Source organism: Canis lupus, chromosome 25 (assembly GCF_011100685.1).
Source record: "Canis lupus familiaris isolate Mischka breed German Shepherd chromosome 25, alternate assembly UU_Cfam_GSD_1.0, whole genome shotgun sequence".
Lineage (NCBI taxonomy): Eukaryota > Metazoa > Chordata > Mammalia > Carnivora > Canidae > Canis > Canis lupus.
This window is the reverse complement of record NC_049246.1, coordinates 43,206,665-43,222,745: the sequence shown is the minus strand read 5'-3', so window position 1 is coordinate 43,222,745 and position 16,081 is coordinate 43,206,665. Positions and strand designations below refer to the sequence as shown.

Genomic DNA, 16,081 nt, shown 5'->3' with positions numbered 1-16,081 from the left:
CAGGTCGTGATTTTTTTTTCCTAGATTATTTATTTATTCATGAAAGTCAGAGAGAGAGAGAGAGAGGCAGAGAGAGAAGCAGGCTCCTTGCAGGAAGCCAGGTGTGGGACTCGATCCCCAGACCCGAGATCGTACCCTGAGCCAAAGGCAGACACCCAACCACTGAGCCACCTAGGTGTTTTAGGTCATGATTTCAGGGTCATAAGATCTAGCTCCACATTGGGCTCTGCACTCAGCACGGAGTCTGCTTGAGATTCTCTCTCTTTTTCCCTCTAGCCCTCCCTCTGCTCATGTTTCCATGCTCTCTCTCTAAATAAAATCTTAAAAAAAAAAAAAAGATCTATATCAGATCATTATAGCATTTTAATTTCAACAAATATGTAAAGATCAATGCTTCTTTTGACTTTTTTCTTCACTTTTCTTTCCAATGTCAAGTTAAAATAATTCAGATTACTTTCAGTTCCAACTGAGTTTCAGTCAATGCCAAGCACAGTACTGTACAAAGAATTGTTATAATAAAAACTGCTTACTGGACAGATAACAATGGGCCTGATAATCACCTATGTATTACACAAAAAAATGTACTCAGTAAATAAAAAAGGAAAAGCAAAAAAAAAAAAAAAAGTACTCAGTTCATTTCACCTTGACAAAAATGTTTTTCAACTTAATTCTCAATATTTATCATATAACACACAAATATCAAGAGAAAATAACAGAGTGAAAATACTGTAACTCCCTGGACTACCTGCGAGTAAAGAAGATAATACATGTGAGAATTTTTAGTTTCCCACAAGACAATTTCATCTTAGTTGAAGTACAAATATATGTTTATGCATGTTTTCAGTATCCATAGCTAGTAAGTACACTTAAAAAAAAAGATTTAAAAAATTAAGAAGAAATAAGTTCTTAAAATATGGTTCAAGAAGGTCAAATGTCTGCAGTTATTTTAAAGGTGACATGTAACATCTAAAAGGGAAGAAATGATAAAATGGAGCACATTCTAAGAAAGTAAATAATGGCACACCAGAAAACATTTACTATTCTTAGGAGATAGGATAGAAACTTTCCAAATATTAAAAGTAATGAGGAAATTTGAAAATCACTTAGGAAAATAGTACTGATGGAAAGGCATGTTGTAAAAAGCTTTGATCTATAATGAGATCTGTTTTGAATTTCAGTTCTACTTTTTAGTTCTATGACAATGAAAAATTGTATTAACTATTTTGGAATTCAATTTCCTTCTCTTTAAAAAAAATATTTCTAAGTTTCTTTCACTTTTAAAAATTCTCACTCCAGGAAAATTGTACTAGTCTAAAATTTAAAGAATTTGGTCTCAACTGCAATTCCTTCGACAAGTTGATTACATTTAATTTTCTTCATCTATAAAGTAACTTTCAGACAAATCATCTCAAGTCTTTTCCAGTTTCTTCTGTTTATAAAGAGTCACACTATGAAAACAAAATTCAGAATGGTCCCTTAGAAATAAAAAGCACACAGTACCATTCATTAGCTGGGTATGACTATCCTAGGTAGCAGAGATCTCAGCAAAGCCTAAAAGCAGCTCACAGGAGACATCTGCTGCTGAAACTGGGAAATTAGCATGAGAGTGAGCCCCAGGAAATGCAAAGGCAGAAATGAATGTTAATTGAAGAGCAAAGTGCTGTCAGGTTAAAGGGTAGAAAAACAGTTCATGAAGCTCAACTTCCTATGTAGTAGAATTTACACACTAGGCCACTGATTCATAGGATACAAAATATAAAATCACCAGGAAGAATTAACAACTGACAACAAAGAAACAAAGAGAGGATCATGAATAGGATTGTTTATATAAACCAACAGTTACTAAAAGTATCCTTAGAAAAATATACTTTCCTATCAAAATTATCTAGTTCTCTGATAAGAATTAAAATAAAACAAAAAGCCCCCTCTGGATGGCAATAATACCCACTCCCCTCCCCACAATCTAAACTCTAGAGTTAAACCAGTGAAAGGTTAGGGTCACAGCTTGGCTAATATAATAACCCAAAAATGGACAGGGAGAAAATAAAACTATTGAACTTCTATTTGCTTCCATTTTTCCCCCCAGGAGAATGATTTTTGAAACAGAAAGATAAAAAGTAATGTTGTAAAGACTGATCAAAATGTAAAACAGGTAAGGGGCACCTGGGTGGCAGAGTTAAGGTAATGACTCTTTTCAGGTCAAGTCGTGACTCAGGATGGTGAGATCAAGCCCCAGACTGGACTCTGCAATTGGCACAGAGTCTACTTCAGATTCTCTCTCTGTGCTCCTCCCGTTTGTGCTCTCTCTCAAATAAATATTTTTTTAAAATGTAAAATAGGTGAAAAGACTGGCTGCATTAAATGAGTTCAACTCTGTAAGCTAAATGAATCACTTCCTTTAAATAGAAATTGTGGTTCTAATTATGGAACCACTGCTGACAAATTTGAGAAAAAAAAAAAAAAAAGAAAATGGCAAAGATACAAAAAGACTCTAAGTGGCTAAATATTCTGATGTTCAAAAAGAGAAAAGAGAGGACTCAAGAAATTAAGTGTGAAGTCTATTCCAGATTTTTTAAAAATACAAAGAATAGCTTAATGCACATAAGTTTTGTCATACCTTAGAAAAAGAATCAATGAGTATCTGACACTTCTATGAATTACTAAAAACAATAACAACTAATCATGTATCCTATTTTGGAGGTACCAGACTAATAGGTCTATGTAAATATTATGTCTTTAGATTTAGTGAAGGCTCTCTAGCATCTTTGTGAACAAGTTGAACAAATGAGTGTTAGAGGACAACACAATGAAGGAACTTAGTATGCGGCTGAACAACCTTATTCAACAAAACTGGTGTAAGGAGAAACCTAATTAGTATGTTATATGGGTCTGTACTCTGCTGTTTTATTCAGCATATTAATCCACAGAGGAGTAAAGTAGTCTACAGCCTATCTGGATAAGTTTTTGATAAATGGATTAACTTCCTATCTAAAATGTTATGAAGATGTTCCTATAACCAGTTCACGGTGGATGTTCAGTATTTGTTGAATTATGTTATGACCTTTACAACAAAGGTTCACTCCCAGGAACCTGGGAGAAAATCTATTCCAGAGATTAAAAGGGCATGAGTGAGACTCATCTAACTGACTCATCTAACATGTACCTTGAAAACTTTTTTTTTTGTATAATTTCATCACAAATAAGGTATGATAAGCAGTGTCCAAAGAAGCTAAAAGAAGTACTTTTAATTTGCCTTTGCTGGATTTTAATATAAAGTATCTTAGCCAAAAGAAACAATGATTCTTAAGATTAGAGATAAGTAGGTAGAAGAACTGCAAGAAAAGTACTACTGCATCTGCCACCGTTATAGTTGCTCCTACTATCATATGCTTAAATAGCTTAAATAACACTTAGTAGTAGTGCCAGATGCTGTTCTAAGAGCTTTAGATTTTTTTTAAAAGATTTCATTTATTTATTCATGAAAGACACAAAGAGAGGCAGAGACTCAGGCAGAGGGAAAAGCAGCCCCCCCACGGGGAGCCTGAGGCAGGACTCAATCCCAGGATCATGACCTGAGCCAAAGGCAGACACTCAACCACTGAGCCACCCAGGTGCCCCTAAGAGCTTTAGATATTAATTCAGTTACTTATCCAAAAATGCACTTCTTTTTAAAAAAGATTTATTTTGGGGGTGGTTTAGGAAAATAGAGTGAACAAGGGCAGAGGGAGAGGGAGAAACAGGCTCCCTGCTGAGCTGGGAGCCCTGGTTGAGGCTCAATCCCAGGACCCAGGGATCATGACCTGAGTTGAAATTAAGAGTCTGCCATTTAAATAAAAAAAAAAAAAAAAAAGAGTCTGCCATTTAATCAACTGAGTCATCCAGGCACCACAAAAACACATTTTTTTAAAATTTTTATTTATTTATGATAGTCACACACACACAGAGAGAGGCAGAGACACAGGCAGAGGGAGAAGCGGGCTCCACACACCGGGAGCCCGACGTGGGATTCGATCCCGGGTCTCCAGGATCACGCCCTGGGCCAAAGGCAGGCGCCAAACTGCTGCGCCACCCAGGGATCCCCAAAAAACACATTTCTTAAATTGGTACTATTATTATATCAATCTTACAGATGAGAAATTGGAAGCTCGAAAAGGCTAATAATAATAAACCCAAAGTCACTCAGTTTGTAAGTGGCAGAGCCTGGATTTAATCCTGGCAGACTGGTTTCAGAGTATGTACTCTTAATAACAGCTATCATATGCCAAGGGCATTTCCAAATCTCAAGTCCAAAAATATTTTCTTAAATCTGTAAATTTTTCACGCTTCTACCTTTTATTCTCATTTTTTTTAATTTTTTTTTTTTTTAAATGATAGTCACAGAGAAAGAGAGAGGCAGAGACATAGGCAGAGAGAGAAGCAGGCTCCATGCACCAGGAGCCCGATGTGGGATTCGATCCCAGGTCTCCAGGATCGCGCCCTGGGCCAAAGGCAGGCACCAAACGGCTGCGCCACCCAGGGATCCCTTTTATTCTCATTTTTTTTTTTTTTTCCCTTTTATTCTCATTAAAGAGCTTCAACCCTATGTAAGAAACAGCATCCCATCTGAATTACCAATATGTATGGAAAGAGGACTACTAAAGATGCTATTTGGATTTTTTTTTTTATAATTTTTATTTATTTATTTATTTATGATAGTCACAGAGAGAGAGAGAGAGAGAGAGACACAGGCAGAGGGAGAAGCAGGCTCCATGCACCGGGAGCCCGACGTGGGATTCGATCCCGGGTCTCTGGGATCGCGCCCTGGGCCAAAGGCAGGTGCTAAACCGCTGCGCCACCCAGGGATCCCTGCTATTTGGATTTAAAAACTTAAGCAAATACACAGAATGTTATGAAAAAATAAACAAATAATAAAGTCATTTTACTACTTTTCAAATAGATTCTTGGATTTTCAAGACACACTTTTTTTTTTTTTCAGATCAACAGTACTGATCTTATTGTTAAATGGTCTTCACCCTGAACCTAGATGTATTCCTCAGATATTTAGTTTCTGTTTAGTGACTATTAAAAAAAAAGGACTATAAAGAGAACCAGAAATTAGAAATTATTACCTGAACAGAATGAACCCAAGTGATTCTACTGCTGCCCTCCGGACATCGTCATTAACATCACTTACCTAGGAAAAATTTTAAAGGATGATTATATTATACTATGCATTCTATTACTAGAGTTAACTAATGAGAGACTCACATCATTCAAAAGTAAATTAGATCTCATTAATCAGAATGTCTTCCCTTAATTTAGGAAAAACGCATCTGAAATACCTTTTATTTCAAGGCTTAAAAGCCTCTTAAGCTTGGTGAAGTTTAAGATTCAGGACTGCTTCTAAAGATTATTTCAGCTGCACTATAGCTTTTGCAGGCTACACTGAAAATCTAACATTCTTTCAATGTTGTTTTAAAAAAAAGTACATCCTAAATTCAAGCAAAATACAAACATTTACAATTTTTAACATACTACATGCTACATTGATAAAAAAAATTAATAATAAATACTGTGGGATGTATCTCTGGGAAGAAAATAATAATTGTTCTAAACTAAACCCTTTCTGCATCAGAGGATGACCTGAAGTTTACCTTCTCCTGGCATCAAGATGGTGGAAACCTACTAAATGTATGTATGTGCAATCTCCACTGTGTTACCATGCAACATTATTGTTCATAAACTCTATCTGGATTTGGAAAACTATAGTGGGAACACCCTATTGGAAAACATGGGCACTGGCTTTCCTGTGCAAGGGATCTCTTGAAATAGAGCATGTCCCCTAGGGGCTATCTGGAAGCTAACTTCACGGGCTGTAAGAAGTGTTTTTTATTGTTCATGAGATTTCCCTATCCTAAGGTGGCTGCACACACTCACATGGTCTTAACCCTTACAAATGAGGGTGCCGCTTGGAGTAGGTTTTCAGAAGTTGCCACTGAATGATTTTAAGGATTTCTATTTGTCCTGACATACTGTTACCCTGCTCTACACCTGGTGCTAAGGTTATAGCTGACTGAGAATCTGTCAATTTGAGATCTGTTGAGAATCTGAATCTAAGATCACTCGTGGTGGTCATGCAATGTGGGTGCTGTTGCAACCTAGACATTTAGTGTTCATCTGCAAACTTCCCTTTCCACCTCTATCCAAGAAAAGAGTACTTACAGCAACGTGTAGCAGGCGTCGAATAGCTTTGTTGTTACCCGAGCCACAATAAGCCATGGCTACAGTGTACATCCCAGATCGTCGAAGAATTGGGTCCTAAAAAGAACAATCTACATCAACTGAAAGTTATCATTTCAAACAGTGATTTCTATAGTCTCACTGGCACAGCTGTATCCAGTAGGAGAGGAGTTGGTTTTAGGTAAGAAATGAGAAACTTAAAGAGAACTATTTTGTGGTTGGTAGTTTTCTAAATGAATGTGGAAATACAGACTTTAATACAGGAAGAATTAACTCCTTTTTAATTCCCAATGCTCTAAGCAATGTGTCTGTACTGCTTTACAATCACTAGGATGTTAAGTTCAATACCAACACTCACTACCCTCTACACTCAACTTCCATTTATTAAACAAAGAAGCTTGCTTCTACTTTTGCATTGTAACTTGCTTATTTAATTATCAGGCACTGAGCATTGAGTGGAACAGATATGGAGTCTGAGAGCTGAGCAAATAATTAGCATCTTTATTACTTAACTATTAACAGTGGTTCTTTGTATCAGACTACAGAGAACAGCATTAGTTACCACTGACTACCCACCATACACAATACCATTGTCAAAATAAAACAAAACGAAACAATGGGGATCCCTGGGTGGCTCAGCAGTTTAGTGCCTGCCTTTGGTTCGGGGCATGATCCTGGAGTCCCAGGATTGAGTCTTGTGTCAGGCTCCCAGCATGGAGCCTGCTTCTCCCCCTGCCTGTGTCTCTGCCCCCCCCACCCATGTCTATCATGAATAAATAAATAAAATCTTAATAAATAAGCAAAACAAAAGGCATTTAAAAAATCACACTCAAATAAATAAGCATAGAGACTTCACTGGTTTTTGATGAAAAAACAATGAAGTAAACTTCGTATCTTATTAAATGATTACGAAGTGATTCCAAAAATATTTCCAAAAGAAATTAACTTGTAAATTTCTAAAGAACTTTTCTGGATCTCCTCATTTGAAAATTACTCATCTGAAGTCTAATGATTAAATTTAAAATTCTCAAATTAGTCCTGTTCGCCTGGTCTAATCAGTGGTCTCCCTTCCTACATTCCATTAGGCTTTATATATATATATATATATATATATATATATATATATATATATATATATATATATATTTTAAAAGATTTTATTTATTATTTAATTTTAATATAATATAATTTTATTTTATTTAATTTATTCATGAGACACAGAGAGGGGGGTGGGGGCAGAGACATAGGCAGAGGGAGAAGCAGGCTCTATGCAAGGAGCCCAATGTGGAACTCAATCCCAGGACTTCGGGATCACTTACTGAGCCAAAGAAAGGCACTCAACCACTGAGCCACCCAGGCGTCTCAGGCTTTATATATCTTGCAAGAAGTTGTTTTATCAGCAAGTGTAGCTAGGCGTTTTGATGGGAACACAGATAATTTCTAATGGACGTGTTTCTGTAAATGTTGGTGATAACCAGGGTGAGAGGGAGTGCAGGGAGAAAAAGATAAATAATGTATCATCTCACCTTATCACGGCAGAGAGATTCAATGAGAGCATCAGCTTCCTCCATCCTCCCATACATCACTAATGCAATGCCAACTGCAAGACCACGCAGAATCTTCTCATGCTGAGTTTCCTGTGCATAGCCAACCATATCCTCAATAGCCTGGGCATTTTTAGAGCCCAACATAACCAAACCTAAGGCCAGGCCAGCTGCTTCACCTAGTGAGTAAAAAGTAGAAATTTAAAAATGATGTGTGTAAAGTCAATAAAACCTATCCTATTGGAAGTGGCACTTATTATAATCAACTATTAAAACAACTATGACTTCTAACAGAATTTTTCAAACCATTGGATAAAAAGTATATCCATTGAATTATAGCTATTTTCCTTTTAAATCTTGACAGAATGTACCAATAAATCCTACAGTGATTTCAAAGGAGACATGATGACACTTTTCTATGTTATCACCAAGCAGTACAGATAGCTGAGCCACAATTAGGTCACTCTAATAAATTTCTACTTACGAAAATCAGTTATACAGACAGATACATAGGATATATCATTCTTAAAACCTATGTATCACAAAACCTATTTTTATGAGTTTGACAAATAGGGCAAAATCCACTCCCTGGATTATCTAATAATCGAATCTATCTAATAAGTAACCTATTAGATTTTTAAGAGACTACAAAATATAAATAGAAAATAAATATTAGTTACATTAGTTAATCCTGGTTTATTGTCTTTGGAAAGAATCGTTTACCTGTCACAGCATCATCCTGATAAAGGTTTGTTTTTAGCAAATCATACACGTCTTGGCGCGCAGTCCCCATGGCAGCTAAACCAAGGCCCAGACTGCCACCATGTCGAACGATCTAGGGAAAAAGCATAGGCTCTGCTGATTTGAAACACAGTACTTAAAATTCCAAGCTTTTGGGCAGCCCCGGTGGCTCAGCGGTTTAGCGCCACCTGCAGCCCGGGGTGTGATCCTGAAGACCCTGGATGGAGTCCCACATCAGGCTCCCTGCGTGAAGCCTGCTTCTCCCTCTGCCTGTTTCTCTGCCTCTCTCTCTCTCCTCTCTGTGTATACTCATGAATAAATAAATAAAATCTTTAAAAAAAAAAATTAATAAATAAATAAAAATAATAAAATTCCAAGCTTTTATTCTAATTTTTAAATTTTATTCTAATTTAAAAATATATTGTGATATTAAACATGCAGAGCAGTTGACCCAGTAAGAATGATCAACATATTTGAGAACTAGACAGCCAGTGATAACCTTAGCACTTTCAGTTTCAAAAGAAACGTACGTGCAGATGCAAAACAACAGTAAGCCAAGAAACGAATGAAAGATAAGAAAGTGGAGATAGAGAGTACAGCTCTCTTTCAATAAGTTTACATGAGAAGGGGAGAATTATAGTAACTAAGAGGAAGAAGCATGGGTCAAAGAAAGATTTTAAGATAAGTGAGACCTAACTATGCTTCTGGGCTGAGGGGAAGGAGGCTGAAGAGAGATGAAAGGGTATCTAATAGAACATGGACATAAAGAAGTGGGAAAAAATGAGGTCAAGGGCAAAAGCTGTGTTTTATTTCAAAAGGGACACTTAGTGGTCATGTGCCATTTTTGAGTGCACAGTCTCCTTTCAAGGTGACAGCACCCCAATCTTGCTTGGAAAATACTCTTCTCCCATTGTTAGTCTTGGTGGGACTGCCATTTAATAAGCACCCACCTTCTCCTACCCAAAGTGTGGGACTGTGACTCAAAACAGACCACTCAGATGGTCTGTTTCTCTGAAATTTTAATCTTTCTACAGTGAAATGACCCAAGGACCAAAAACATTTCAAGTTCATTCATCCTGGCAGGAGGGCTGTAGAGAGATGATTCCATTAGTTTCTGTTATCTAGATCCCTAGAACTGTCCTAGCTCTTAACTCTTACGAGAGCTAGTTTATCAACTTCTCCTTTAATTACATAAGCTACTTCCGGTAAACTCCTTGTTTTAAGTCAATTAGTGGAAGTTTCTAATGCTGGTAACCAAACAGCTTTGTTAAGAAAATTTTTACCCAAGACCATAGGAAATGAGGCAAAGATGTAAATAAATGTACATCATATTTGTAGATGAGAAGCTTATTAACTAAGACAGATCATCCTACCTAGGGCCTCAATATTTTCATTGAAATAGGAGGACAAAGTTGTCTGGCTTACTTAGCTACTCTCCTAATAGCCTTCTAAAAAAGAATCTAACATAAAAGCTGAAGTCTAAAATCCTACTTCAAGGTTCCATAAAATAAGAACAATTTGTTTAATAAATTTTTATGAAAGAATTACATTTAAAAAATTATAAAATATCAAATAACCAGGAATTCCAATTCCTGAGAGTTATGCATTTTTTTGGGACTTAGTTCTTAGTTTCCTATAACAAAATTTGACTAAATGATCACTAAAGTCACTTATAACATTCCAAAACTTTTTGTTTTAAGATTTTATTCATTTATTCATGAGAGACACACAAAGAGAGAGAAGCAGAGACACAGGCTGAGGGAGAAGCAGGCTCCCCGCAAGGAGCCCTATGTGGGACTTGATCCCGGATCCTGGGATCACGCCCTGAGCTGAAGGCAGACACTCAAATGCCGAGCCACCCAGGTGTCCCAACATTCCAAAACTCTTAAGTGTGGAAATATGATATGTATTTTACAAATATATGGTACTTTATTTTGTTTGTCACATAGAAAGTTTAAAAGACTGAGAAGTATAATTTAAGTTTATAAAGAAGGAAGCAAAGTTACTTTAAAAAAATAATTCTGTAAGAAGTTGCTATTTTTAGAATTTCAAAATCCTACAAAATTTCTATTCACTAAAAGAATTTGGCAAATATAATGCTTTCCTGGACTCTTAAGAAACAGAAATTAGTTTTTCATTCAAATACTTACATCATTGCTGGCATTCTTAAGCTGGTTAAGCAAATAGTCTATTATATCACCTCCATGATTGGCATGAATAAGACCTAATGCATAGAGACCTCCACCTTCCTGATAGGCTGATCCTGGAGAAGTGTCCTTGGGAAGATATGTCGCCATTAACTGTAATGCTTCCTTCTCATGACCCTGTAAATTTGAGCCACAACAAAGGTGTAGTAACAGAAAGTCAGAGAAAAAAGATGTATTTTCTAGGATTATTATCTTTTCTCTAGAATGCTCACTTTCTAAAAAGAGAAGAAAATAGGTCTCTATCCTAGACAACTTCGTAACTTAAATGACGGAATTTTAAGAGACCCAATCGCATTCTTATTTGAAACAAATGCTTCAGTTTTTTTTCCCGTTTTATAACATTTCCCCAAGTTAGACTTAGACTAACTTAGACTTAGTTTCCTTGGTTAGACTTAGACTATGCAAATAACTTATTTCAATTCATCCTTTGAGAAATGGCTTAGTTTTCATGGGAAAAGGATTTCTACCTTTTATTAAAAACAAATATATATACAAATGTATTTTAATTTCTTATTTACTTCATTCTTTCCTGTAAGGACTCATGTGATTTAACAAAATCTACTCGGAAATGAATTACAGTAACTTTTATTTTTTACCTTCAGAAAATCTGTTTCTGTTCATACTAATTAGTATATATTACCTTATGAATTACACCCAAACTGGCTGTAGCTGTAAATTTTGCCCAGTTAGTAGCTCTGGCCAACCATTCCAAATTATCTCTGTAAGAAAAGAAAATTCAACAGTACTACTGAAATGCATTCCACAAAGCTTTTTATAACACTGAAGTCAAAGCATTAAGATTTTACTTTGAACTATTACAAATCATTTTACTTTACAGAGCTCGAGTTACTACTGATTCTCTTTACCTCATAAGTTCTTAGTATTTTGAAGATTTTTAAAAATGCATGATACATGATTTCATTATGAACAAAAGCAGAATTATATTAATATATTTTATGTAAAAGCCTAAATTCAAGCCAATTAATAAAGGGAATTAATTTTACCTTAAAACAAGCAGGCTTATGCAATAAAAAACGTATAGGGGAGCCTGTGTGGCTCAGTCAGTTGAGTGTCCAGCTTTTGATTTTGGCTCTCAGGTCATGATCTCAGGGTTGTGGGACTGAGCTCCCATATTGGGGTCCATGCTCAGTGGGGAGTCTACTTGGGATTCTCTCTCTCTCCCTCTGCACCCTCTGCCCCTTGCACTTTCATTCTCTCTCTCTCTCTAAAATAATAAGTAAATACATCTTTGAAAAACAAAATGTATAAGGTAACAAAATAGAATTTAAAATTCAGGATTAGCAGGCAAGGGAAGCTCTCCATGTCCATGTAACAATGTCAACAGAGTCCCTATTAAAGATGATTTTAAATCAAAGTGGTAACCTTCAAGTGTATTTACCGAAGAAATTGGTCACTGGTAGTCCCACAGTGCATAAAAGAGTTTGCTATAACAGTTGCTGTATGACATACAGAATTCCGTACTGCATCCTGCAAAAACAAACCAATTTTTATCACTGACAAAGTGTTTATATATATGCAAGGTTACATGCAGACACACAATCAGAGGCCCTGTTTTGTGGTGAAAATATTAATAAACTGAACTGCTATTTAAACCATGAATCTTGGATATTTCTTTACAAAAAATTAAACAGGTAGTTTATAAAACTAAGCAAGACAGTTTATATGTGGTCTTAACTTGACATCAGTAGATTTTAGGCAGGAATTTAGGTAGTAGATTTCCTATTTGGGATTTCTTTCTTTCTTTTTTTTTTTGGGGGGGGGGGGGTTCTGAATAGTTTCATTTGCTATTTCCTTTCAGCATCTTGTCTACAATCTCCAAGGTGTTAGGGTAACCTGAAGAGCAGCACTGCACCTCTTCTCACTCTGCACCTCTGGCAGTCACCAAAGTGATCTTATTTTTAATGAAACTATATTATAAAGATCAGCTTCAAATAACTATTATAAATAAAAATTATGTAATTCTGTGTCTATTTGTCATTTGTAATTATTAGAAGTTTGAGAAGTACATGTGTCAGTCAAACAACTATGTAGTAATGAAATAATATACAGTTCTGGAATGCCTTGGTGGCTCAGCAGTTGAGCATCTGCCTCTGGCTCGGGGCGTGATCCTGGAGTCTCAGGATCGAGTCCCACATTGGGCTCCCTGCATGGAGCCTGCTTCTCCCTCTGCCTATGTCTCTGCCTCTCTCTGTGTGTCTCGCATGAATAAATAAATAAAATCTTAAAAAAAAAAAGAATATATAGTTCTAAAAGAAGAATAAATGACTTTGACACAGGGTACTGGGTAGTTAAGACAAAAAAGTGAAGATTTTTCATATTATAAATTTTTTCATAATAAAAATTTTTTTGAACCAAATGAGTATATTACCTAGTAAAAGATCAAAATTAATACTAGTAATTAGGATCAATATCTCAACAAAGGTTACATAATATCAAGGTAGAAACTGCTGCACTCACAGAGTTTATAGTTCATTGGGAAAAAAGACACATAAACTGTATTAATGTTCTGATCCGTGCCATTTGTCCAAGTGCTACATATATATATTAAAATAAAAAGTTAACTAAAAAAAAAAAAAGAAAAATACCACTAAACCTCCCAGCGAAGATAAACACAAAAACAGGAGCTCAATCGCTATTAATTCTTTCTTCTCAACAAGTTCAAGGGTTTTCTCTCTTTTTTATTTTTTTAAGAACTTATTTTCTTAATCAAAATAAAATACAACAAAGTAGTCAATAAGAAATAAGTATACATATTAATATTCAACAAAGAAATAAATACAAAAGAAAGCCTCCATTAGAGATGAATTTCCTACCTTTGTGTTTTTTAGAATCATGAGATCTGTGTTATTGTTTCGTATTAAAAACTGTAGATGTAACTCAATAGCCATTTCACCACTTAAAATTTTAATCATTTTCAAAGTCTGGTCCTTGGGCTCTGGACTCTGCCAAAACAAACAAGAATGAAAATTCATATATTATTGAAAATCACTAAGCCAACTCTATTTAAACATTCCTAGATCAGTGAAATTCATAGTCCATATACACAATAAAATTTGTATTTTAATAGTAGGATCTAGAAAACTCATATATCATTTATTTGAGAGAAAGAATCATTTCTTTAAAAGCTACTATCAAGATACTCCAGTTTCATGAAAGAATGCAATTCATTCTGAACAAGCTTCCAATAGAAAATATTTTAATATTTAAAAAGAAAACCCAAAATGTAAAAGAATAACTGATTACTGATGATCTGCAAGGAAAGCTTTTATACAGAACCAATTCATACTTAAGGTGAAAAACTCCCTACTCAAACTAGAAAATCAAAATCACACTTCATCAACACATATATATGATTTCATAAAGTACCAAGTCATCCAGGTAAAGACAGCTGAAGTTTATATACCTGAGTATATCAAAAGTCAAAATTCTTGGTGGAAGAAACATTTACATCCAACAATCTACTGTTCAAATACTTACTCCATTTCTTCCATACACCATAAATATTAAAAACAACAAAGACAACTAAAGTGCACCCTTCTATGATAACTCGCCATTTATTTGTTAGAGGCCATACTTTTTTCCCACCTAGCAACAAGCAAAATAGTTATTCTAGACAGAGTTTAATCTTTTGTAAGCATCTAAGGATTTGATTTTTTTTTAAGATTTATTTATTTATTTATTCATGAGAGAGAGAGATAGAAAGAAAGAAAGGCAGAGACACAGGCAGAGGGAGAAGCAGGTTCCATGCTGGGAGCCCAAGGCGGGGACTCGATCCGGGACTCCAGGATTGCGCCCCGGGCCAAAGACAGGCGCTAAACTGCTGAGCCACCCAGGGATCTCCGGATTTGATTTTTTTTAAGTTAAGTGCTTTCTAGGGTCAGTCCTTAAAATTTTACTTTACAGATCTATTTTTATAAAATGATTTTGCTATTAAACTTAATATTAAACCTCCATAAAGGCAGATATATAACATATTAAAATAACTTACAATATATACTGTGGGAATATATGTTAAATGGTAACCTTAACTTCAAAAAACATACTTACCACTTCTGGTGTCTTTCCTACAAGTACGCTACCTGTCTTTTCTTCTGTTTCCATTGACTCACTAAAATGAAGAGAACCAACAATTATTAATCTGATAAATCTTTTCTAAATAGTATGTATAGGTAACTTGTTACCAAATTGAAGGTGTGAATCATGTTCAAATTAAGTATTTTGCAAGGAAAAAATATTTAATTACTTAAGTATTTCCCTTAAGAAACACAAGATTCTATAAGATGGAGAAAGCCCAGGGATTTAATTTCTTCCAAATAAATTCATAAAAACACACAAAGCAACTAACCAGGTTAGGATGGACAACAAATACAACAAAACCAGATGACAAAGCATCCCTCAAACTCCCAAAACAGGTAGAAATACACCATCAGCAGCTACAAAATGCTAGTTTAAGTGAAGCAGTTGGGACCCCAACAGCTCTTAAAACCAACCAGTCAATGCTTCCTTCTAGGTCAAAGCACTCTACTGAGAAGAAAATGCTGGGCACAGAATACAAATTAACATGGCAGAAACAAAGGAAAAAGGAAGCCCAAATAAAAGTGAGAATGTAAACAGTTAGGCAATCTCAGATCATAAGACACCATTTTGTTTAAAACTCCGTAACATAATAGCCTTCTTGCAAAAAGTCAGGAAAACAACTTTCAGTAAACATAAGCTATAGACAAGGAGCAAAGTAAAATCCCATACAGTATTAGAAAAGAAAAATTATGGGGCGTTGGAGCGCCTCAATCTGTTAAGCTTGTGGTTTCAGCTCAGGTCATGATCTCAGTGTTGTGAGATCAAGCCTGCCCTGGGTTCTGCACTGAGCATGGAGCCTGCTTAGGATTCTTTCTCCCTCTCCCTCTGCCCCTCCCTCACAACCCCCCTATCCCCCCACCCTGCTCTCTTAAAAAAAATTTATTTCAAAAGAAGTAAAAAAAAAAAAAAAAAAAGAAAAGAAAATTATACAGAATATAAAAGAATAAAACATATCAGAATTAGAAAACTCAGAAATGAAATAAAACTAGGGGAAAATTAGAAATGAAGAAAAATAATTTCAGAACATTAACTGAGATAGTACATAAAAGCAAATAAACACAACACAAATAAAGGAGAAAGTAAGAAAGAAAAAATTTAAATTAACAAATAAACCAAATGCTACTCCCCTAAGATCAGCAATGAAGGATGTTCACTCTTAGGTCTGCCCAATAACACTGAAAATCCTAGCCAATGCAGAAAAACAAGAGGGGGAAAAAGGTATGAAAATTATAAAGGAAGAAGTAAAACTGTTTCCATTCAGATGACATTTTC

General features: G+C 35.4%; 1 protein-coding gene across 1 annotated transcript in view; it reads right to left on the bottom strand.

The window, feature by feature from the left end:
* PSMD1 (proteasome 26S subunit, non-ATPase 1) overlaps window positions 1-16,081 on the bottom strand; it is a 93,231-nt gene that overhangs the window by 57,588 nt on the left and 19,562 nt on the right. The window contains exons 8-16 of the mRNA XM_038574162.1: window positions 14,780-14,840; window positions 13,546-13,674; window positions 12,111-12,199; window positions 11,352-11,430; window positions 10,655-10,828; window positions 8,487-8,598; window positions 7,746-7,942; window positions 6,202-6,297; window positions 5,109-5,173 (exon numbers count right to left, since the gene is read on the bottom strand). Of these exons, the coding sequence (XP_038430090.1) occupies window positions 5,109-5,173; window positions 6,202-6,297; window positions 7,746-7,942; window positions 8,487-8,598; window positions 10,655-10,828; window positions 11,352-11,430; window positions 12,111-12,199; window positions 13,546-13,674; window positions 14,780-14,840 (1,002 nt within the window). The remainder of the gene's footprint in view (window positions 1-5,108; window positions 5,174-6,201; window positions 6,298-7,745; window positions 7,943-8,486; window positions 8,599-10,654; window positions 10,829-11,351; window positions 11,431-12,110; window positions 12,200-13,545; window positions 13,675-14,779; window positions 14,841-16,081) is intronic.